The sequence below is a fragment of the Scardinius erythrophthalmus genome (assembly GCF_964197995.2).
Source record: "Scardinius erythrophthalmus genome assembly, chromosome: 9".
Taxonomy (NCBI): domain Eukaryota; kingdom Metazoa; phylum Chordata; class Actinopteri; order Cypriniformes; family Leuciscidae; genus Scardinius; species Scardinius erythrophthalmus.
Window position 1 is genome coordinate 16,726,609 of NC_138229.1, and position 26,453 is coordinate 16,753,061.

General features: G+C 36.6%; 1 protein-coding gene across 1 annotated transcript in view; it reads left to right on the plus strand.

Moving 5' to 3' along the window:
- The window catches only part of b4galt2 (UDP-Gal:betaGlcNAc beta 1,4- galactosyltransferase, polypeptide 2), a 139,935-nt gene extending 117,209 nt beyond the window's left edge, over nucleotides 1-22,726 (plus strand). The window contains exons 5-7 of the mRNA XM_081373641.1: nucleotides 2,772-2,894; nucleotides 11,033-11,137; nucleotides 22,354-22,726. Coding sequence (XP_081229767.1) covers nucleotides 2,772-2,894; nucleotides 11,033-11,137; nucleotides 22,354-22,504 — 379 coding nt within the window. The 3' untranslated portion in view covers nucleotides 22,505-22,726. The remainder of the gene's footprint in view (nucleotides 1-2,771; nucleotides 2,895-11,032; nucleotides 11,138-22,353) is intronic.
- The last annotated feature ends 3,727 nt before the right edge of the window (nucleotides 22,727-26,453 follow it).

The window sequence follows — 26,453 nt, forward strand, 5'->3', positions numbered from 1 at the left end:
TGGCTTAATCTTTACAGCCAGGAATACGGGGGGAGTACTCTGGGTTCGGGCCGAATACCGAGCCCGGAGCCCTCTCCTCGGACAGCACGCCAAATACGCATTTATTCTATCTAACTTATTTGTAAGTGTGAACTAGTGAAACAAGATAGAGGAAGTAGAGGCTTCGACCTGGAAACAGTATTAAGGTGCAGTAAAATGATCTGTTGTTCTGTGAATGTTCACTGGTGAATTCAGTCATTTCAATAAGAATTCACACGATCAGCAATTTCGTTTGTGGTCAAAAATGTCACTATGGGACCAAGTTGGTGTGAGGTACTTAACGAGTTAGAAAAGTGAAAAGGTGCCGCAGATTCGTTTTCCGTTTGTTTTTCCTCTTTTCTGGTGGATGGTCCAGGCACTTCAGTGATTTTCAGGTCTACAGGAGGATTTTTATTCTTGTTCAAACTTGTATTTCAGCTTACCGAGATCTCTGCAAAGTACAAAATGTACTGTTAGTAAGGTTATTAAACTGATAGTTGTGAAATTTAAATAATTTCCTCAGCCTTGTGACGTTCCAAACCTGTTTGACTTTCTGTCTGTGGAACCCAAAAGCAGATCTCAGGCATAATGCAACCCCAGTCACCGATCGCTGACACTGTATGAAACACACGCAGAAAATAGTGTAAATCATTCATGAAACCATTCTTATGTACACTTGTCTGGTTCAATTCAATGAAACAATTTATGTAAAAATGGTTAAGCTCCAAAAATGTCCCAGAAAAGATCCTAAAAATAATCAATGAGTTCACAACTCATGTGTTATGGGTTGTGTTGTAAGTCTTCTGGAGCCATAAAATATTTTTTTCCTTTTTTTGTTTTGTAGAAAAAGAACAAACTTGAAGTTATAATTCAGAGTTAAAATGTCTTATATAAATGCAAATAATAAAGATATAAGAAAAAATGCATAGCATTATTTGTGAACCAAACATGTGATATTATTTTTCTGAGTAACATTAATGAGATTTGAGAGCATGAGGGAAGATTTTCAGAGAAAAACTGATTAAAAAAACACAAGTACACAGTCACAGTCAAACAATACAATTTTACACAGAGAAAGTTCATAGTAATAAAGTACTGCATGTGGTGCAGGTAACTTACTGTAATTCAATGTTGCCACTGAAATGTTCAGATTATTTTTGAAATGGAATGGTTGTTCTGGGGAAACAAAAGAACAAAGCAAAATATTTATTGACCATAAATGGCTTTAAAATGGTATTTGAGAGAATGAGGGCACATGTAGTAAGTTAAAGTAAGACTAAACAAAAACATACCAAACTATATTAACCTGCTTTTGTTATTCAGCTAAATTAGTTAGGCTATATCAGCAATTTAACGACACAATTGTAAGGAATATGTTGAACTGAATGACTAAATCAATCTAAGACAATAAGTCAATAATTTCCATTTGTTCGTTAGATCAACGTAACGTTAGTTAACATCGCGGCTAAAACCTTCATACCAGATAGTGTGCCATAAACGAGGGGTAAACACTGTAAAAACGTAGTAATGTATAATAAATTTGGTTTATATATATATGTGTGTTTGAATATATAGTGAGTATACTCTGTATTTATATATATTTGGCGAGTTTACAAACCTTGTAACGGAGAGCCGAACAAACGGCGGAAGCTTTGATGAGGAGAGCCGTTACTTTCAAACCCGATGACGTCGATCAGCTGAGCTTTGTTGCGCGCGAGCAGCGCGAGCATCACTGAAGCAACGACAGCAGAGGAATAGCAGCAGTTTCGAATAAAATAAAACAGAATAAAACTCTCTCCTCCTGGTTCTTCTTCTTCATATTTTTAATATTATTATTATTTTGTGTTTTTGTTTAAGGTTTAAATTATTTAATAAAGTAGGCCTATAGGCCTACTAAATGAATGCTACCCAAGTGAAAAAGAGGTAAGCTACTGTTAAATGTAGCCTATTAAAAATGCATTAAAGTATATTTGTATTGTAGGTCTACTAAAAACACACTCAAGTACATTTTTAATACTTTTAATAGTACGTCTTTTTCACCTGGTATGTATACTGAATCAAATTTAAGTATAGCCTGTAATAATAATAATAATAATAATAACAATAATAATAGTAATAATAATAACAATAATAATAGGATAATAATAATCTTATTCTGGCCTCACTGAACCATTGGGTTCCTCCAGATGCTGGCTTTAACATAAGAGATCTTCCAGGAACCACTTAAATGTTAAAAGATCTTCCAATAACCCTTCTATCGCATTCAAGTTCCTCTATTTTCCCCCAAAGCACTTCGAGGTCTCATGGTAATGAAAAGGTGACTCCAGAACCTCTGAACTAAATACAAAGTGCTTAAAGGATCCCATAAGTTCCAGCAAGAACCTCAAAGATTGTCAATGCTCCTCCAGTAACCCTACTATAGGAGAAAGAGCTTTGAGGCACCAAAATTACATTTTGAAGTTCCTTGAGTATCCGACAGGATATTTGAGGCTCCTTTAGTTTTTACAGTGTAGGCTGACTAAAGGGCTCAGTTCAGAGAACTGAACCTACAGAATGATGTTCCCACTCTAGACTTCAATCAAAAATCAAATCTATTGGGAATCCAAAGCCTTTAACCATACATTCCAGACAAGAATATACCATTTGAGGCAGTCATTATAGGCGAAAATGTTATTGATGATATTGCGCTCTCAGATTTAATGCTGAAATGTGTATCAACTGAATAAATGACTGTGCTCTGTTACTTCTTGCAGGCTGCCCTATGCAGGGTACTTCGGAGGGGTGTCCGGCCTTAGCAGAAAACAGTTCCTCAAAATCAATGGCTTCCCAAATGAGTATTGGGGCTGGGGAGGTGAAGATGACGACATATACAACAGGTAAGTCCATAAATATGCCATCTTTCTCTTTTATAAGTGCCTTAGCCCTGGTCCTTTAAAGTCACGATAAAACAAAAGTAATGTCAGATCTTTTCTCCTGTTTTTGGGATGTCATTTTGTTTTGAGGACTGGTAGACTGTTTAAAATGTTCTAGACAGGCTTTTAAAAAGTCATGAGTAAGCGTGCGTCATCAGGAACAGTCTCTTTGTCGCTGAACAGTGTTCGTGCGCTGTTTCTAGGTTTTTTTTCTTTCTCTGGGTTATGCAGCTCTGCAGGGAGGAGCCATTTATTCTCGCCGCTCACAAATCTACACCATGTCCAGACAGAAACGTGTGAATAGATGATGCTCTGCTGCCTGATGCCTGTCTCTCCAGATAATGAATAGCTGCGTGTTCACTAGCTATCATTTTTCCCCGCTCAGGTGATGAGAGAGAAAAACCTGCAGTATATCAGGGCACACACGCTCTTGCAACAGCGATAACACTCGTGGAGAAATGTCCCATATGTCACTCTTTTCAGTTGTTTGGAGTTGCATTGATAGTATATGGCGGAAACTGGATGGTGTGATAAAGCACACCATTATCTTTTTCTGCCTTTGCCAACTGCTTTTGTGACACAATTAGATCAAAATAAGCATTATAGCTTGATATGAACAAGCAATAGCTTCCCCTGAGATCTCCTCCTGAACTGAGCTGTTTTTATTTGGAGGATATAAATAACTCAATGTTATTTTGAAGGAGTTTATTTTTGTGGCTCTTATTATATATATATTTCATGAATATTTATTATCTGTTGATCTTTTTGGACTTACTTACTGCTCATTTTAGTTGTGTTGAAATGAGCACTTTTGCCAGGACAACAAATTAAAAATGTATATATTTAAATTTCTGTTTCATCTGATGTTGATACAATATTTAAACACACTACCATTCATAAGTTTGAGGTCAGTAAGGGTTTTTTTTATGTTTCAAAGGAAGTCTCTTATGCTCACCAAGGCTGCATTTATTAATATTATTATTATGCATTTATGAGATATTATTATAATTAAAATAACTGATTTCTATTTTAATAGGTTTTAAAATTGTATTTATTCCTGTGATGGCAAAGCTGAATTTTCAGCATCATTACTCCAGTCTTCAGTGTCACATAATCCTTCAGAAATCATTTGAATATGCTGATTTGATGCTCAAGAAATATTTCTCATTATTATGAATGTTGAAAATGGTTGTGCTGCTTCCCCATTTTGTGTGTGTGTGTGTGTTTGTCTTTAAACAGTGATGTTAAGTGGCCATGCATTCATTTTTTATTCTTGTTGTCTAGACGAGATCTCAACAAAACAAAAGTTGTTTTCTTGTGATCTCAGTGTATCTACAACAATAAAGTTGTAGCCGCCTTCTCGAAAGCGAATTAATAACAAATCAGCTCATCCATAATGCAGTCAATGCCAAGAAAACAAGAAAAAATGGGGAGAAAAACCAAGAGAAAACAACTTTTAAGTCAAGATCTCGAGAAAACAACTTTTGAGATCATAGGAATGAGCTCATGTCCAAATCATGAGAAAATTAGGTTCACGACAAAGCAAGATCAAAAATGAGGTGATTTTTATTTGAATTAAATACAGCACACATTTAAAGCAAAGAATTTCATTAAAATAATTTTCTACAATTTAAATGATAAAATATAGATGACTTTACACACGCACTAAAAAAATAGCTTGGGACCAGTAACTGTAAAATTGCTTCTGAGAAATGTAGTTCTATCAAACACTTTTTGAAGCCACTGTGAATTGATATTCAGCTTTGATATATTACTGAAGGATGAATGTGTGCTGTTTCACAGAAAGGGTGATGATATAGTCAGCTGTGAGCAGTTCTTCAAAGATAAGATGTAAGAGTGAATGGCTTGTGGACCCAGCTGTGTGTTCTGCTTCGAATTCCCCGTCTGACTGGTGGAGAGACACGCACAGACTCAGACGCTCGTCCATTTAGGTCCTCTGGGTGGAGGTTTACTCAAACATACTGTCACTTCTCTGGAACCAGTTTGCTGGGGCTCCAGGGACTCCCAGTTCCTGTCAGAACAACTTCCTCTCTTCCCACTTATTTGAAGTTCACCGGTCTGACAGTGTGAGCCCAAGTGCCAATGAACATCCTTCTCTCTAAGCTCGAAATTCTGCAGCCCAGCTTCTTAAAATCTGTCAGTCTGTGCGGACGTGCCCCTCTGCCATTGTTGCTTTAGAAGAGGACTGTTTGTAGCTGGACCGTCTCTGTGGACTTGGTTTTTTAGTTTATTTTTGTGAAGGCAGCTGGATTTAGTGTTCAGAATCCTTGTTTCTTGCTGTAGCTGATCCTGCAGTAGTACAGTTGATTCATTGGTGTCTTTTCTAGCCGTAAGGAAGAACTGGTGGCAGGCCGGATCAAAGATGCCACTCTGAAATGGAGTAGGAAAGGTCAGCCACCATTGGCAAGAAGCTACTGCAGCCATTTCTGCCCTTGTCTTTTTTATTTGAATGTATGACGGGGTCAGTTGGGTCATTTTGCAGCTGCACTGAAACTGTTAACTTTTACACTGTTTTTGCTATGGTCATAGTTTTTATCTTTTGATGAAAATATTCTTTAAGTTTAGTAAACAATTTCACCATGTCATACATAGCCAATTTCACTCTGATTATAATGGCAAACATATACTATATATTGACTTAAACATCTACATTTTAAACATTCAAAAGATTGGGGTTGGTAAGATTTTTCAAGTCTATTATGCTTGAATTTTTATGCTATTATGTTTATAGTAAACAGTATTATTGTAAAATATTATTACAGTTTATAATAACTTTTCTATTTTAATATATGTTTAATGTAATTAATTCCTGTGATGGCAAAGCTGAATTTTCAGCATCTTTACTCCAGTCTTAAGTGTCACATGATCCTTCAGAATTCATTCTAATATGAATCATTCTGATTTAGTGCTCATGAAACATTTTATTATCTATGTTGAAATCGTTTTTAGGACACTTTGATGAATGGAGCAATATTTTTGTAACTAAGTAAAAGTCTTTAAGGTCACTTTCTATTTAATGTGTTCTATTTAATCTATTTAATGTGTTGCTGAAAAAAATTTGTATTGATTAAAAAATATCTTACTGAAACCAAACTTTTGAACAGTAGTGCTCATATTGTAATACAATTTTGTCATTTATTTATGAACGCTTTATTTATTCATTGGCTGTGTTTTGGTGTCCTTTTTCAGTATTTCTATTTATGATCAATATCTGGACGGCAGCCATGCTATCAAACTCCAGATGGACAATCCCTTATAATTGTCGTCAAAAAGTATTTAATCTTACGGCAGCTTCATAATAATGTTGTTTTTAAAATAATAAGTCACCAGAAGAGGCATTATCTATAAAACCTTCTTAATGGATAGAGCAGTCACTATCATGCTCTTCAAGCTGGACAGAAGGTCATGGCTGCATGCATTCGTAGAGTGAAGTCATTGTGGATAGAAATAGCCCAAAGGGATATGTGTGAGGGAGCATGGTGGACTCAGATGACTGTGTCCTGGCCTCATGCACAGCAAATGTTCCATCAGACTGGCTTGAAACAAAAAAACGAAGTTAAAAAAAGCCTTTGGAGAGTTTTGCTCTCCCCTCTAGCCATGTGGACAGAGAAACAGCCCATCATTCTTTCTTTGATTATCAACATCTGTGTAGTTGGAGAGAATGGAAGCCCTGGAGGGACATTTCCCTTACAGTGCAGAAAGGAGAAAATGTAAGGTAGTAGACAGGTGTGCTTCACTGCGGATTTTAAGTTGAAATTTTATAGTTATGAACAACTCTTGGGAAGATTGGACTAAAACGAGCAGTCTATTTTTGACAGCGTTCAACAGTCCCAGTCTGAGTTTGTGTGCCACTCCAGGGACATGTAGAGATACACGAGTATAATACATGATATCAAATTTAACCCAAAGTAGTTAGTTGGAGTGCAATTTGTATGTTTTATAAAAAATTCAAAGTTGCAATTGTTTAAATGTTTATATGCATCTATTCATTTGTAATTTTAACTGGCACTCGTAGTCCTCTGTAAAATAACAGTCAAAATAGCTTATTAAATATTGTTTTATGTATTAAAAAGCTATTATGAATTATACAGTATATTCTGTACAGTAATCAGTACAGTACTATTTTATTCCAAACAGTTGATGAGCAAAAAACAGAGAGGGAAGGGTAGTGTGTTTGGGGAGGGCTGCAATGGAAGAAGAAAGCCAGACAAGGTCAGCCATTCTGCCATATTGTATGACCACTCATCTATCCCTCCCTTTCTCTCTTACTAGTTCCCTCTCTTTCCTCACCCTCTGTTTGTCTGTCTCACTCCCTATATCTCTGACCTATCTTTTATTCCTGCTCCTTTCCCATTTCTGCACTGCCAGCAAGACATGAAGTAATAGTAATGATTCCATTTCCCCTCCACTCCGAGGGTCTAATGCAATTAAACGAACTGCAGTGAGAAAGAAAGAAAGGACATCTAGAAAAATTCTCAGTTAATTCAATCAAGAAAAACAGATCTCCAGTCAACACTATTCATTATTACATCAGCATTCAGGCAAACATTACCTAATTAAAAAATTGACTTTTTGGCTAATAGAAACAGCGTTAGATATTGCATCATATCACTTATGGAACAATAGTAATGCTTGAGTTCTGGTTATTTTTATTTTTTTTGAGTAATGAGTGTTTTCCAACTATTTTCCACTTTTGCTCTCTTCCTGCAGGTGTTTTGATGCGTTGTTTGCCTCTAAGGCTGAGATACATTTAGCAGCATCTTTTGTTTGTTACCAAAAAAAAACAAAATAATAATAATTCTTCTATGCAGTGGCAAAGAAGTCACATCATATATTTGAGATGGATTTCTAAGGTCTTTATACAGCACAGCATTTTACTTTTTCCCCAATCAGACGACTCTCAAAAGCGTGGCGGCCCCAGCGTAATCACAGCTGTCTGAGCCGAGCGTGAAAGGCCAGAGAGTTCAAGGAACACTGCTGCGATCGAATCGCCCAGTATGATATGAAAATGCTCGCCGAATATGTGTGTATAATATGCATAATAATGAACACAAATCCAGCATCTTACTTGAGGCTCACGGCTGTTTAGCCAAATTACTGCAGGTGTCCAGAACAGGAGCCAACCAAATAGTAATTACAAACATGGACACGTTTATCTGAGCTTTTTTGTCATCTTTTTATGCTTCCTTCAAATACCTGGAACTGAACTGATTCCAGCCAAAACTCAAATCAGAGCAGAAGAACTAAAATAGCTTCTCACCCAGCAATGCAGTTGAGAAAAATTCAGATATGAGACATTCATAAATAGTCAATGTTCTTAGACTGCAAAATAATGTTTTCATAATCAGTATTTTTGTCTTGTCCAGTAAAATATTTAAACATCTTTAAAATTGTATAAGATAGTAAATCTTTTTTTTTTTTTTCAGGTTCTTTTCTCATTGCCTAATGTTTCATGATTTTTAATAATATCTCTGCATGGTTTTGCTGTTTGAATCGTTGAATCAGACATTATGAGTCCTGGGTCTGACTTGATCACAAATATAACCACAAATAGTACAGAAAATACACACTTCACCTTTAAAGACACTTTAATTGGCATTGATCTCTGGGGACTGTGGAGGTCAAGGCGACACCTTGAACTCTTCATCATGTTCCTCAAACCATTCCTGACCAATGTGTGCAGTGTGGTAGAGTGCATTATCCTGCTGAAAGAGGCTTTCACTTCCACCAGGGAACACCATTGTCATGAAGGGATGTACCTGGTTTGCAACAATGTAGGCCAGCAGCCATATCACCCTGTAGCCCAAGACTGGTTGCCCACTGAAGCTAAGCGGGGTTGAGCCTGGTTAGTACCTGGATGGGAGACCTCCTGGGAAAACCAGGTTGCTGCTGGAAGAGGTGTTAGTGAGGCCACCAGGGGGTGCTCACTCTGTGGTCTGTGTGGGTCCTAACGCCCCAGTATAGTGATGGGGACACTATACTGTCAAAGAGCACCGTCTTTCGGATGAGACATAAAACCGAGGTCCTGACTCTCTGTAGTTACAAAAAAATCCCAGGATGTCTTTCGAAATGAGTAGGGGTGTAACCATGGCATCTTTGTCCATCATGGCCTCCTAATCATCCCCATATACAGTATATATATATTAATTGGCTTCATCACTCGGTCTCCTCTCCATCAATAAGCTGGTGAGTGGTGGGCGTTCTGGTGCAATATGGCTGCCGTCGCATCATCCAGGTGGATGCTGCATATTGGTGGTGGTTGAGGAGATTCCCCCTTGTATGTAAAGCGCTTTGAGTGTCGAGAAAAGCGCTATATAAATGTAATGAATTATTATTATGATGTTTAGGTAGGTGGCATGTGTCAAATTTACGTCCACATGAATGGTTTCCAGCAGAACATTGCCCAGAGCATCAAACTCCCTCCACAGACTCATCGAACCAGATCCAGTTCTCGCTTCACCTGTGACTGGTTATAATGTTTTGGCTCGTGTTAATACTTTGGTACTTGAGAATACCCTGTAAATCTCATTAATATATGATTAAATATATGGTAATGCCATGGAACATGATAATCATTCAGTAATATAGTATCAAAGCACCATCGCTCTACATGGTCCTTTTTTCTAAGGTGAAGTATTTTGCATCAACCATAATGCACAGTCTTGTTTTACAGTTGATTTAAAATGGACAAAGAACTGGTTACAAACTATCAAATGAATTTGCATGCAAATGTGGTCACTGTCACGCATCAAGTTTTGTCCTCAGTGACGTTTACAAATCCACTCTCTTATGCCGTCGTCTTTATTGTTTACATTGTCTTTTCTCTCATGATAATCTCAGGCCCTCAGAAATCTCTTTTCTGTTTCTGGGTCAAGAATGCCCAGAGATTACCTTCAATCCTCCTAGCTACATTATTTATGACAAAAGCAAGGCTCTTGTATTATTAGGATGAGGTATATATATGCTGTATATAAAAAAAAATTATAAATCATAAAATCGCACACAAACACACAGGAAATAGGCATGCCCTTATTCTCCTCGGAAGGATTTCCATCTAATCATATGCTTTAAGAAAGGCGTCATCCCTCAGAAATGCAACGCGAGGCTCAGAGCTCGAATGACACGATGCTCACATGACAAACATAAGATTTGCACTAATGCCAAGACCTGGAGCCAAGCAGGGAGATTAGAATGGTTGGATTGTTCAAGCAATCCTGAGTCGCTCTAAGCTGTAGTTACTCAAACAAATGGGATTGTACTTCAGCCTGGGTGTGTGTGGAGCTGCGTGGTCTGACTGCTCTCTTAAGCAAACATTCCCGACTCAGTTCTCGGCTACTGACTTGTTATGCTTTGTTTTTCTAATTCTGCCTAGTTTTCTGCTCATTTGACATTTTCTGGCATTCGTGTGGGTTAACGAGTCTTTGATTAGCTATAGCTGATTGATGTTCATTGTTTAATTAGTGAAAGCCACAAGTCACTGATAGTAAAGTCTGCCTACTTCAATACCAAATAAGTTCAATACCAAATGATCTTTAAAAATAATAATAATAATAATAATAATAATAATAATTATTATTATTAACAACAACAACAATTTTCAGTAATTAAAAAGTCCACAATAACAATAATAATATTAACATCAACAACAACAAACATAATTGTTAATATTATTATTATCATTATTATGAACAATTCTGAATTATTATTAAAAAGTCCATAATAATAATAATTATTGTTATTATTATTATTATATTTTAACAACTATTATTATTATTATTAAAATGTTATATTAAAATGTATTGTTGTATTAAATTTTGCATTGCATGGTTATTTTATTTGGGGCTAGATGCAAGTACATACAGTGCTATAAAGATATAGCACTGTATGTAAGTTCTTCATCAATTTTGGTACATACTTTGAACGTATAGGAAGATGAACACAAAATAAACCGACTGTCACCACGACTATGACAGTCATTAGACGATGTTTTGACTGCGTAAGGCCAATCAGTCAGTCGATATTATGAAACCTCATAGACACTAACTATAACTTTTGTCTATTGTTCTCCCCTTTTCTGTCAGAATCACACTAAATGGGATGAAAGTGTCTCGGCCTGACGTGAGAATCGGCCGCTACAGGATGATCAAGCATGAGAGAGACAAGCACAATGAGCCAAACCCCCAGAGGTAAGACCCTGTTCTCCTGCCACCTCATCGTTGTGACTGTGAATGCTTAAGATTCAGAAGCTCTGTTAGGAAGTGTTAAATCACACCACTTACAGTATCCTATTCTTGTGACTTATTGATCTAAAACACAGCAGAACCCTTTGCACTGCAGATATAAGACATTATTATGATATTACTGACATTTTACAGTTTTCAGGCAGATTGGATTCTTGCAATTACCTTTACTGCTCCAAACACCATCATGGTAAGTTTTGTTGGTGAACAGGATTGGTCTACCAACTTAGGTCAGCACCAAACCAGCAATAACCAGCCTAGACCTGATCTAGTTTCAGCAGTGAGTTATCATTAAAATTATTGCTGTGCTATTTTGCTATATGAACATAATGTAACATTCAATTCATGTTTGTAATTGACAGTTAAAGGGAGATATGTTTGATTAATTTTAAGTATTTTTTGTTTGATAGTACCTTCTTGTTTATACAGTATCTTCAAAAAATTACTGATAATATATATGTGTATATATGTATATCTGTGTGTGTGTGTGTGTGTGTGTGTGTGTGTGTGTGTGTGTGTGTGTGTGTGTGTGTGTGTGTGTGTGTGAATATGTGTGTCAACAGGGCCACTGTAGCTATTGGTTTTCCAAAGTTACTAGCCACTCAGCATTTTTACTGGCTACAATTTTGACATCCATAGCATGGGGTAAAACTGCCATATAGATATTTTTAATATTATCTCATAATTTGGCAGCAGGTATATTAGGTCACTTTAAGACCTGAAACAAGTCAAGTCAAGTCAAGTCAACTTTATTTATATAGCGCTTTTCACAATACAGATTGTATCAAAGCAGCTTCACAGTATTAAATAAAATAGTACATCAGTGTTTGTTTCTGGTGTAAAACATCCACGTTTGATAATGCAGATCAATAGCACTGGTGAATCGATTAATCAATTTAAGCATCCCCAACTGAGCAAGCCAAGGGCAACAGTGGCAAGGAACCGAAAAACTCCATTAGGTGACCTAATGGAGAAAAAAAAAAACCTTGGGAGAACCCAGGCTCAGTCGGGGGCCAGTTCTCCTCTGGCGTTTATGAAGTAGAGACCGGATTTAACTGTAAGATTAAAGTATTATATGAATGCCTGGCTGAAGAGATGCGTCTTTAATCTAGTTTTAAACTGGGAGAGCGAGTCTGAGCAACGAACAGTATCCGGAAGACTATTCCAGAGTTTTGGTGCTAGATGTGAAAATGCTCTCCCTCCTTTGGTGGACCTAGATATCCTAGGTATGACCAAAAGCCTCGAATTTAGTGATCTTAAAGAGCGCGATGGATTATAGGGCGATAGAAGATCCGTTAAATAAACTGGAGCTAAGCCGTTTAGGGCTTTATAAGTCAGTAGCAATACCTTGTAATTAATACGGAACTTTATAGGTAACCAATGTAGTGATGATAAAATTGGTGTTATATGGTCAAACTTTCTTGATCTAGTAAGAACTCTAGCGGCGGCATTTTGGACTAACTGTAGCTTGTTTATTGAGGATGCAGGACAACCAGCTAATAAAGCATTACAGTAATCTAGTCTCGAGGTCATGAATGCATGAACTAGCTTTTCTGCATCAGAAACAGATAGCATGTTACGTAATTTAGCAATATTTCTAAGGTGAAAAAATGCTGTTTTTGTAACATATGAAATATGATTTTCAAAAGACAAGTTACAATCTAATATAACACCCAGGTCTTTTACTGTAGAGGATAAAGTAACAGGACACCCTACTATGTTAAAGTTGTATTGTAAGAGGTTTTGTGGGTGGTTTTTTGAACCGATAAGTATTACCTCTGTCTTATCTGGATTTAATAAAAGAAAATTGTGCGTCATCCAATCTTTTATATCTTTAACACACTCTGTCAATTTGGATAATTTAGTTTAAATATATAGTTGAGTGTCATCAGCATAACAATGGAAACTAATTCCATGTTTCCTTATAATATTTCCAAGTGGCAGCATATATATTGAGAATAATAGAGGGCCTAACACAGATCCTTGCGGCACTCCATAGTTTACTGGAGTTATGATCGATTTTTCTCCGTTTAAATAGACAAAATGGTAGCGGTCAGATAGGTATGATCTGAACCAGCTTAATGCTTGTCCTTGAACACCGGTATAGTTTTGTAGCCGATCTAAGAGTATTGTGTGATCTATAGTATCGAACGCAGCACTAAGATCAAGTAAAACTAGTATTGAGATACAGCCTTGGTCAGAAGCTAAGAGTAAATCATTTGTGATTTTAACGAGCGCAGTTTCAGTGCTATGATGCGGCCTGAACCCAGACTGAAACTTTTCATAGGTGTCATTTTCTTGCAAGAAAGAGCCCAGTTGGGCAGACACAACTTTTTCTAATATTTTGGACATAAAAGGAAGATTTGAAATGGGTCTATAATTTGCTAGGTTATTTGGGTCTAATTGTGGTTTCTTAATGAGAGGTTTTATAACTGCCAATTTAAATGTTCTTGGAACATGACCTAAAGATAAAGACGAGTTAATAATATTGAGGAGAGGCTCTTCCACTATAGGTAACACTTCTTTCAATAGTTTAGTTGGTATGGGATCTAATAAACATGTTGTTGTTTTAGAGGAAATGATAAATTTATTTAACTCTTTTTGTTCTATAGTTGTAAAGCACTGTAATTGTTCTTGCGGGGTGATAATCGAGGCTGAATTATAAGGCGCGATTGAAGATTGAACGTTTACAATTGTGGATCTGATGTTTTCTATTTTCTCAGTGAAAAAATTCATGAAATCATTACTACTAAACTGTAACGGAATATTTTGTTCAGGTGACGCTTGTTTATTTGTTAGTCTAGCCACGGTGTTAAATAAGAACCTAGGATTGTTTTGGTTATTTTCTATTAGTTTGCGGAGATGCTCAGCCCTGGCCGCTTTTAGGGCCTTTTTATAGCGTGACGTACTGTCTTTCCAAGCGATTCTAAAAACCTCTAAATTAGTTTGTTTCCATTTACGCTCTAAATTACGGGTTTCTCTCTTTAGAACACGAGTAGTATTGTTGTACCATGGTGCTTTAATTTTCTCTCTGACCTTTTTTAGTCTCATAGGTGCAACAATATCCCATTTTCCAGAGAGAACGGTGCTCATAGTGCTGGTTAGTTCGTCTAGTTCAACTGTTTGTTTAGGTTCAGGCAGCAGCTGAGACAGATCCGATAAGCAATTTGAAAAATTATCTATGGTGGATGGAAGGATTGTTCTGCCTAATCGATAACGCGGCGCAGCATGATATATTACCGGGGTACGTAATATGCAAGTTACCATGTAATGGTCAGTTACATCATCACTTTGCGGAATGATATCTATATCGGTTGGATCGGTTCCATGTGATATAATTAAATCGAGTGTATGATTAAAACGATGAGTTGGTCCGGTAACGTTTTGCTTAACCCCAAAGGAGTTTAATAAGTCTATAAACGCAGCCCCTAACGTATCATTTTGATTATCTACTTGTATGTTAAAATCTCCAACAATTAATATTTTATCGACATTGACCAATAGATCTGAGAGAAAATTTGCAAATTCTTTTAGGAAATCAGCGTAAGGCCCTGGTGGTCTATATACGGTAGCCAAGGCTAAAGATAATAGGGATGTTTTTCTATCATCTAAGAGCGTAACATTTAGTACAAGTACTTCAAATGAAATAAACTTATAACCCGTTTTCTGAGTAACATTGAGAATCTCTCTATAGATAGTTGCAATACCGCCGCCACGACCAATCAGACGGGGCTCGTGCTTATAGGAGTATCCTGATGGAGTAGACTCATTTAGACCGAAATAATCATTTGGTTTAAGCCAGGTTTCAGTAAGGCACACATTATAGATGTAAAACACATTATAGTTTTCAGGACCTGAAACACATAAATACATTATAGATCCATTATACACATGCATTTCTTTCTGAACTGTTTATGTTCACTTAAAACATAACTGACTGTATTTATGTGAATACTTGCAAAGACTGGCATTTTTACATTATTTTGTGTGTATCTGACTGTTTAGTCTCAATAAACAGTGAAAAATAACTCAGTTTAGTACTAAGAAGCGCTTTAGAACTATGTGCGCGCACTTTGGGTGTGAATTGCTCATACCTCATACTGATATGGAAGGGTAAAGGGGCTGCACGTCGAGCACAACTTCTTCAGAAACAAGCCAATCTCACTGTCTGTTGCAGCAACAACTATTTATGCTTTAAGTCTATCTGCATGCACCTGAAACTCAATGCTGGCCAGCCTCCTCCAACAATTTACTGTAAGACGGTAAACTAAACCACTTAGCTATCAGGCTAATTAGCAGTCTCTAAAATGTAGAATTCACAACACAGTATCTTTTAAACAGTAGTTATTACTTCACTCATATTCTGTTATATCAAGAGCAAAGGAAAGTTTCTTATATTTTGTTTAATTTGTTACCCTATATGTTTGATGTGTGTGTGTTTATATATATATATATATATATATATATATATATATATATATATATATATATATATATATATATATATATATATATACAGTGAGGAAAATAAGTATTTGAACACCCTGCTATTTTGCAAGTTCTCCCACTTAGAAATCATGGAGGGGTCTGAAATTATCATCGTAGGTGCATGTCCACTGTGAGAGACATAATCTAAAAAAAAAAATCCTGTATGATTTTTTTAACAATTTATTTGTATGATACAGCTGCAAATAAGTATTTGAACACCTGAGAAAATCAATGTTAATTTTTTGGTACAGTAGCCTTTGTTTGCAATTACAGAGGTCAAACGTTTCCTGTAGTTTTTCACCAGGTTTGCACACACTGCAGGAGGGATTTTGGCCCACTCCTCCACACAGATCTTCTCTAGATCAGTCAGGTTTCTGGGCTGTCGCTGAGAAACACGGAGTTTGAGCTCCCTCCAAAGATTCTCTATTGGGTTTAGGTCTGGAGACTGGCTAGGCCACGCCAGAACCTTGATATGCTTCTTACAGAGCCACTCCTTGGTTATCCTGGCTGTGTGCTTCGGGTCATTGTCATGTTGGAAGACCCAGCCTCGACCTATCTTCAATGCTCTAACTGAGGGAAGGAGGTTGTTCCCCAAAATCTCGCAATACATGGCCCCGGTCATCCTCTCCTTAATACAGTGCAGTCGCCCTGTCCCATGTGCAGAAAAACACCCCCAAAGCATGATGCTACCACCCCCGATGCTTCACAGTAGGGATGGTGTTCTTGGGATGGTACTCATCATTCTTCTTCCTCCAAACACGTTTAGTGGAATTATGACCAAAAAGTTCTATTTTGGTCTCATCTGACCACATGACTTTCTCCCATGACTCCTCTGGATCATCCAAATGGTCATTGGCAAACTTAAGACGGGCCTTGACATGTGCTGGTTTAAGCAGGGGAACCTTCCGTGCCATGCATGATTTCAAACCATGACGTCTTAGTGTATTACCAACAGTAACCTTGGAAACGGTGGTCCCAGCTCTTTTCAGGTCATTGACCAGCTCCTCCCGTGTAGTTCTGGGCTGATTTCTCACCTTTCTTAGGATCATTGAGACCCCACGAGGTGAGATCTTGCACGGAGCCCCAGTCCGAGGGAGATTGCCAGTCATGTTTAGCTTCTTCCATTTTCTAATGATTGCTCCAACAGTGGACCTTTTTTCACCAAGCTGCTTGGCAATTTCCCCGTAGCCCTTTCCAGCCTTGTGGAGGTGTACAATTTTGTCTCTAGTGTCTTTGGACAGCTCTTTGGTCTTGGCCATGTTAGTAGTTGGATTCTTACTGATTGTATGGGGTGGACAGGTGTCTTTATGCAGCTAATGACCTCAAACAGGTGCATCTAATTTAGGATAATAAATGGAGTGGAGGTGGACATTTTAAATGCAGACTAACAGGTCTTTGAGGGTCAGAATTCTAGCTGATAGACATGTGTTCAAATACTTATTTGCAGCTGTATCATACAAATAAATAGTTAAAAAATCATATATTGTGATTTCTGGATTTTTTTTTTAGATTATGTCTCTCACAGTGGACATGCACCTACGATGACAATTTCAGACCCCTCCATGATTTCCAAGTGGGTGAACTTGCAAAATAGCAGGGTGTTCAAATACTTTGTTTCCTCACTGTATGTATATATATATATATATATATATATATATATATATATATATATATATATATATATATATATATATATATATATATATATATATATATATATATATATATATATATATATATATATATATATATATATATATATATATATTTATTTAGTTAGTTAGTTAGTTAGTTCAAACATTTATTTTTCTAAATATTAAGAAATGTGGCTAAAATTTGGTCTTCATTATTATATTATATTTTACACATTGACTGTTACAAGGATATTTTTATTTACTAAAATATGACAGACAACATGAAATATTGCCTGAACTTGAGAAACATTTTTGTCAAAAGAAAAATAGACTATGAATATGTAATAACAGTGAACATTGTTATTGTATTAGCTGTAATAATCCACCCAGTTAGTCACTCATTATAATTGCTAGTTTGGTGCATTGCAAAATTTGTCCAGCTTTTGTTACTCAATTATCTGGGGTTATATAAATGTTCTTTTTAAGATGCATTCAGTCTTCTAAATATGAATGTGTGTGTGTGTGTGTTAATGCCAGCTGGCGGAGGTTCTTAATGCTTGAATAGCTCAGACATCACCGTGTGTAAAATAGCCCAATCAATGAGTCGATAAGCCCATCCGTGGACGGTGGGCTGCGAGCCAGATTGTTCCCAGGTAGAAAAGCTTCACAGCGGAGAAACTAATTGCAAAACGATTCCTGCAGTTGCAGGTTGGTCCACTCTTTCTTGGTGGTTGTCTATCTTGGGAAAGCTCTGAACGAAATGGCAAGACAGAAACAAAAGAAATGCCATTAAAAGTTAGGATTGGTCTTTTCTCTGGTTGGAGGTTTCACTCAGCTCTCACTGTGCAAAGATAAGAGTCAGTGATTTATAATCTTTTGCTCAGTTTCATTCTTATTCTTTTTTCCCTTGATCTCTCTTTCTCTTTCACTCACTGTCTCTCTATTTATGTCTCACTCTCCCTTCGTTCTTTTTGTCTTTTTCCTACAAGTGGCTCAGACAATTGAAGTAATGAGCTCGGCCCACCCAGAGAGCCACGAGAATGCTAAACTCAATTTCACTGGAGAGGACATAAGAACACGGGTAGAAATGAATGAGGTGTCTTTGCTGAAGTTAATGAATTGAAACATGCCATGCTAAAGTAGGCCTGTTGTCACAGACAGGTCGTTCGTTTGTGTTCTGTCTCAAACGGGTAAAACAATGCAGTTTCGATAGCTGAGATCCACCTTCAGTACAACCATCAGACCGGAAAATGCGCCCTTTATCGTTCGCCGAAACATTTGTTTTATGCTGTTCGATTAACCCAGGGCTGCTCTATCAAAACCTTGCAGGAATAAGCAGGATACAGATACAATGCAGGTTACATATACAGTATAAACACGATTTTAAAATGTTTTTGAAAAGTCTCTTATGCTCACCAAGGCTGCATTTATTTGATCAAAATTACAGTAAAAATGTAATATTGTGAAATATTATTACAATTTTAAATGAACTGTTGTGAAAATATTTAAAAATGTCATTTATTCCTGTTATAGCAAAACTGAGTTCCTTATATATGCTGATTTGGTGCTCAAGAAACATTTAATATTATTATTTATAAAAAGTTTTTGCTGATTGATATTTGTGTTGAAACCGAGATGCACTACCACTTAAACGTGTGGGGTATTCGGGTATGTACATTGTTTCTCATATTTTTAAATTAAAATGATTTCATTATTAAAATTAAAATGTAATCATTTAAATGAATACTTTTATTCAGCAAGGAATCATTCAAATTGATCAAAAGTGACAGTAAAGACAATTATAATGATACAAAACAAGTTCTATTTCAAATAAATGCTGTTTCTTTTGAGCTTTATTCATGAAAGAACTCTGAAAGAATAAAAAGAAAATCCTGAAAGAAAAACTAGCAATTGTTTTTGATTAAATAAATGCAGTCTTGGTGAGCATAAGAGACTCCTTTCAAAAACATAAAAATCCTACAGACCCCAAGTTATATAGTTGCACAATTTTACAGCAGTTTTATTTTGGCGTTAGTCAGAAAAGCTCCATTTAAGTGTACAAAATAAGTGAGCTATCCGTGTGATGATGAACATCCACCGACCGACACAGACGTGGCCACTGCGGCTCGATGACAATCAATATATCAGGAAGTGCGGTCTGAGATTGATGGATCTCAACCGCATCTCTGAAAGCCCCCTTACTCTGCCAGGGCTGATATAACACACACAGACATGCATCAGTGTAGGTGGTAGAGTCGCAACTCATCTGGGCATCTGATTAATAATTAATTAGCACCATAACTAGAATAATGGGAAGTCATTTAGAGTATGATCCCTTCCTCTCTAGATTTTATTGCCTCCATTAGAGACTTGTGGGGATTATTCTAAGATGGCTCGTTTGTACGTGATAAGAGGTTTAGTCTTAAACCCAACAGCCTTTTAAAGTTGAGCAGGAAACTTGATAAAAGAAAGCTGATTTGGGAAATACTGTGGATTACTGATATTTATTTATGCCGCTCTTTCAAGCATATTCTCATTTTTCGTATTTCCTGTGTTAATGTATTGGATTTTGCCTCATTTCCCCTGTAATTTGTCTATAACTGTAGGGTGGACAATGTATTTATGTAGCTTCAGCTTGTATTTAGTAGTTATAAATTTGTTCTCGAGAGCCTTTGTCGTCTTAAAGAGAAATTTTGGTGAAAACTGATCATTTGAGGTGCAAAAATGTCATTAACATGTTTCGTATGAGGCTTTTCCCTATTCCGAGTGCTGACCAACCAGTCAGAATTAACCTTAAGCTATGCACAGTATATCTTATACACCATTTTGGCTACTGGCAATTATTATTTTTTATTGGTATTGGTTGATATTGGATATTTAATTGTGCATTTCATTTTATGTATATGTATATGTATACATATACATAAAATGAAATGCACAATTAAATAACCAAGGTACAGCATTTATTTGAGATATTAATGTCTTTACTGTCACTTTTGAATAATTGAATGTGTCTTTACTGAATTAAAGTATAACTTTCTTTCAAAAACAATCTTACCAACCTCAAACTATAAACAGTAATATATATTTTCATATAGGGAAGCTGATACGTCCTGCATCATTTAGGTTGTGGTAACTTCAAGTTACTTCCCGGCACTTTAAGTTTTGTTTTATTTTCCTGTCACAGGTTTAGGCCTTTTGTTTTTTAGACATACTTCATGGATTAAATAGATGCGTTCGCCAAGCGCACCGTTTTTAAAAAGAGTTGCTAGAATTGATGAATGGTTTCCCTCTCCTCAGCTCTGTTATTGCCACAGCCGTCTTTGTTTGGTCAATCTGCAGAAGAGCATCAACCTCCATAATGAGACGCTATGCTTGCCGGAGGAACTATTACTACTACTATTCATCAACCTTCCCCAGATTAGTTAGTGCTGCTGCACACTGGTCCGCATGAATATTAATTTTAGTTGAGTGTGAGCCCTCTCAAATACTCCAATTTCATTCAAGCAGTGTACATAAATCATTATCTGCAGACTCTCTAATATTCTTTGTGGTACCTACACTGATATGGAAGTTGATAGCGTTGCATAAATCAAGCTACCCTTTAACGGACAACTTGAACTTTCTTTCCTACTTTTGTGGCGTTTTTCAGAGCAAGTGTCCTATTTATTAGTACAGTTCTTCTTCGGCTAAGGCCGAAATGTTGAAATGAATATCATTTAAAGTGTCTTAAGGGATGGGAGGTTAAGATGTAATATAAAACACTGGGGAAGCACAGCTCCTGAATACTCCTCTACTTTGCTTTTCTAGCTGAGCTCATTGAACCTAAGGAACCTCTCATTTTATTGATAAACCGGTAGTCTCATGCTAATATCTCTTTTTTTCTTATCTTCCAGAGCCCAAACCAAATGCTCATTTTCTCTGCTGTATTCAATTGTAAAATCTTGTCATATTGCATAAGTGTTTGGAAATGTTCAATGTGGCTCATAAAATGTATTTTGTTTTGATACATGATAAATGTGGTTCATTTGTTTTTTTTCTTTGTGAGAGTGATGCTCTGTGCACTTTTATCAATGTTATTTCACCCCCTGCTGGTTGACATTGGTATAACCCTATGTAAGTGCTCTGTATTATGATACTTACCTTTTTTGACATTATGATTTGGCAGTGACTTAAAAGTATCTGTTTCATCAGTATGACAATTCTTGAAAGTTAGACCAAGGAGCTTGGCTTTACTAGCTCTATGCTGTGGCAGTTGAGCATTTGAACATACATTTGTTTTGGGACCCAAACCTTGCCAAGGGAATAGTCCACCAAAAACATGGTGTTCCAAACCTATTATTTTCCTTGAAACATGAAGAGATTAAAGAATATTTACATATCTTTTCCAGTGAGTATGGTCTGTCTAGCTCCAAATCGACAAAAAAAGTAATATAAAAAAAATGATAAAATTGTTCGCTATTTTGTGTTATGAATAGACCCAAAATCAATGCTTTTAGCTGATAACCTTTATCTTCAGCTCTGAAATCAATGTTGGCACCTATGGAGCAGGTCATGGTGTTTAGTTACAAGACAGGAGAACCAGTGTAATTGAGATTATAAACTTCCAACCTGCCCCAATGCTGCCATATTTAATTGGAGAGCTGCAGATAAAGGAGAAGATTATTAGTCCATAATGACTTTTGGTATTTCACAGAAAAAAAATAAGGGTACAACAGCTTGTCACTGGGGCAGTATCCTTAAAGGGTCGACTTTGTATCTTATCTTAACCCCTAAAAGTGGCATATTAGTTGAATAGTAATACATACCCTTAAGGTACTACTAAGAAACTTTTAGGGGTAAACAAGATACAAAAAATGTTTTAAGTCTTTTTGAAGGTACTTCAAACCAAGCTGTTGTACCACTAAAGGTAAAATATTTTCACATTTTCTCTGTTCTGAGAGTTCATCAAGTCCAGTTTGAGCCTTTTGTGGGTTTTGTAAATCCATCTTAAATCCATGGCACAGCTAATACGGTTTGTATTTCTTCTTCTTTCTCTAGGTTCAGTAAGATCCAGAACACCAAGAACACCATGAGGAAAGATGGGATCAGCTCGCTGATGTACAGAGTGGTGTCTGTGAAGAAGTATCCGCTCTATACCAACATTTCCGTAGAGATCGGCAAGCCTCCTCCCAGACCCTTCAAAGGATAGAAAGCTACCAGGTCTTGACCGAGAGACCATGACCTTGCTAAAGTTCAGCACACACACGCACACACACAAACTCTGCCCAGGGTCACCTTCCTATGATACAGCAGTGATATGCTGGATAGTTCTCAGGAATACATGGAAGCTTGTTGTGGATTCGTATCCTGATCCAGATCGAGATGTGCACACGGTGTCTGGAAGGACAGAAACATCATCGTTATACCCCAAAGGCCGTTTTTTTTTTTTTTTTTTTTTTTTACCTTGAGGATCAGTACCGGGAGGACTGTTCAGTTCTGGTTGCGGTGAGTAACATCTGACGATGATCTACAAAGAACTGCTTGGTCACTTGATGAAAGTCAGTCAGAACATACTGTACATTTCAAAAGCGAATGTGTCTTTGTACCTGCGATGCTTGCAGTGTTCAAATCTCTTCTTTCGTATCACAGATGTTGGTGGATCATGTGAGGTTGATAAATTGGTGCTTGAAGTTGGCTCTTTGGATTGTGTCTCTATCTCTTGCGCTCTCTTTTATTTTCAATCGTCTCTTGGGACTAAGCTGAATTTCGTCAACCATGAAAACACTTCTCGCCATTTCTGAGGACGATACCCTAGCCGCGGTGTTATCATGGGAACTCGGGGGACAATTATGTAATGTGATTAGACTGGATCTGGACTAGTCCTACAAGCACATGACTGTGTCAGTCAATATGGTCCAAGTGGATCGTCACTGCAGATCCTCTGGCTGCCGTGTAGATGCCTGGAGAAACGGCAAGAACTTTCGCTTGGAGATAGAGGAGCTTCTGTAGAAGTTACTGATGATCAAACCTCTGTATCTATCACCACCTGCTCAAAACTGACTGTGCTACGAGCCACTCTGTCTTTGTTTACTCTCATTTGCCTCAAAGATTCATATTTAGACCTGTCATATATCAATGCTTTCTTTTTAAAAACTTGAAGGATGAAGTTAGTTATGAGTGCATTGATCAAATAATGCCCATATCGTTCAGTCTTAGAGTCTCGCACCTCTTTTGAGGATCATTTACAGAGGCTATATATAAATTATGGTTTGATATTTCCACTATCATAAAATATTCACCCAGGGTCCTAAATCAACCTTTTGCCACACCTGCCAATTTGAGTGAATTGAGAAAATTTACAGACCACAAGTATGTCTTTCTGGCCAGGAATTAATATTGGCTTTTTTTTATAAGAACGTTTTTGTCCCTAGGACAAAGGAATTATTTTAGATTGTTTAGCATATTTGTGAAAGCACAGATCATTAGAAGCTGAATTCAGCCTTTGTTGATTTGTAAAAATGTCATAACTTGAAGACCTATTGTACTTCAGTTTTTCTTCCTTCATGTTTTTGTTTTGGTATAGGCCTATACATTTGGTATACATCTTAATGTGTAAAGTATTGGGAGATTTTTTTATTAAAGAAATTAATACTTTAATTCAGTATTATTATATATTTTTTGAGTACCAAAACGGCATACTAGAGGGATTTCTGAAGAAAAGGAAAAGGTGTAATGGCTGCTAAAAAAAATTCTCAACATTGCAGTTTAACTGTATTGTCTTGGTGAGCATTTTAATCTAAACCAAGAGATTTTAACAAAATCTTACCGACCCCAAACTTTTGAACGTTCGGGAGGACAAAAAACATCATACATTAAAACAAAATCATATATGAACGTAAGATTGGACTAGTCTTCAAATTTTTCACTGTCCTTTTTTACTCGCAATTGGCATTTGGCAAATGTTCATTTTGGACCCCGTTATACTTTGAAAACTTGTTTTACAGTTCCTTATTCCTTCTTACCATTTTATTTTACTGCCTGAAAACACCAAGCTGATGCCTTCAGATGTTTTATGAGGGGAGTACTAGCTATTTTTCTCTCTTATCGGCTTTCCTGCGCAGTGTGTGGACGGTCTTTTGTGCTATCAACGATTCTTTCAGCCCAGCACAGAGGAAGTCATTAATGAGAGCCCAGCCACTCTCCCTGACCTTTTTAAAATACACATTTCCTCTTCTTTTCTCCTCATGCCTTTCAGTTTAGTCTCACCAACCTATTTAATTTCTGTGTGTGCATTTGTGTTGTCTTAACTGCTGACCCAAGCAGTCACTGTGTCACATCGGTTTCCTCCTTAAGTATTTCATCACCTCTGTCTCATAGGTGCCGCTACTTGTCAGTTAAAAGTGCATCACTTCTGCCATGCCGTATTTGTACATACACCATCAAGCAAAATAACTGCTAAAACTTACCTGACACAATTTTGCCTTAAGCTCTTTGAATTTTCCTGTATTAATAGCATTAAAGATTACGTCTATAGTTTAACTGAAAGAAATATGCATTGCACATAGTCGAGTATATTCAGAACTGTTCGTTGATTATATTCAGTAATATTTACTATAGCTCTGTGACCTGCATTTTAAATGCTCAGAACAGTGTTGCAGAATGCAGTGAATCCTGAAACCTTTAACTCGAATGAGATTTCAAGCCAATATCCATATTAAAAAGACATTATGCTCATCCCAAAATATCTTGGCAAATGAAAAGGAATCGGTTTCAGTCGGAGCAAGATGAGATTATTTCTTTTTTGGGCTCTTGTATCAAGACACGTATTAAATTGAAGGAGGAAAAAAAATGTTGCTGAGTGTTTGTCATTTACATTATCTTAATTGTTTTAAAAAATGGAATAAAAGCAGTCCATATGGTGTAAAGGGAACTAGGTCCAACATATTGGAGAGACGCACCATGAACTCTCAATTTAAAAGTGTACTCAGTCATTTTTTGTTGGTTGCGCAGATTGATATGGCAGTCATCATAGATTTATGTTACCATGACTAATTTATTTCACAAGTGAAATTGTTCAGTAGGGCAGTTAGCTATATACTGTTCAAAAAATGTTTTTCTCATTTTCTTTTAAGAAATTGATACTATTAGGCTATTCAGCAAAAATGAATTCAGTTGATCAAAATAATATATATAATTGTTTAAATAAATGCTGTTATTTTGAACTTTCTGTTCATCAAAGAATAAGGAAAAAGTATCACTGTTTCCACAAAATATTAAGCAGCACAGCATAAGAAATGTTTCTTGAGCACTAAATCGGCATGATTTCTAATAAGAAATGGCTGCAGAAAATTGACCTTTGCCATCACAGGAATAAATTACATTTTAACACATTAAAATAGAAAACCTTTATTTTAAATTGTAAGAATATTTCACAATATTACTGTTTTTGCTGTATTTGTAATAAAATAAATGCAGGCTTGTGAGAGAGCAAGAGATTTCTTTTACCTACATATTTATAAAATTACTGAGTGCACCTTTAAGGGCGAAATGGTGAAAACTGCTTTTTAAAAGTTAGTCTGGTGATACAATCTGTTAATTTGATTTTATTGCATTCTTATATTGCCCCAGTGGCAAATAAGCTGCATTCAAATCTACGATATAGATATATTCTTTAGTCTTTTGAATGGAATCCGATAATATTAGAAATGTTTTATTGCCGTTTATAAAAGTATATACAGTACATTCATACAATCATCTTATTTTGTTTTTCATATTTCTTGTGCCAACAAATGCAATCAAGTGAAGCTTGCACAACTCCCATTACCAACCTTGCGAAGCACAAATGCTGTCCTTGAGATCAGGATGCTATATATTCACCGTTCACTTCAGCAGCTCGCGCTTTATAGTTTGCGAAATCACACCAGTGCCACAATGAATGCACTTTTCATTGTGATGCCATTCTTTTATCTCACCCTTGGGTCAGCAAACCCTCCCATCCTGAGAACTCGCGCGCGCGCGCACACACACACACATACTTACACGTAATGCTCAGCCTCTCTCCTTCATCTCCCTTTTTGCCCTCAGTCATTCGCTGGAAAGAACTCCATCTTGTGCTCGATGCTTATGTATGTGAGAGAGGGACAGAAGTGGGCAAGTAT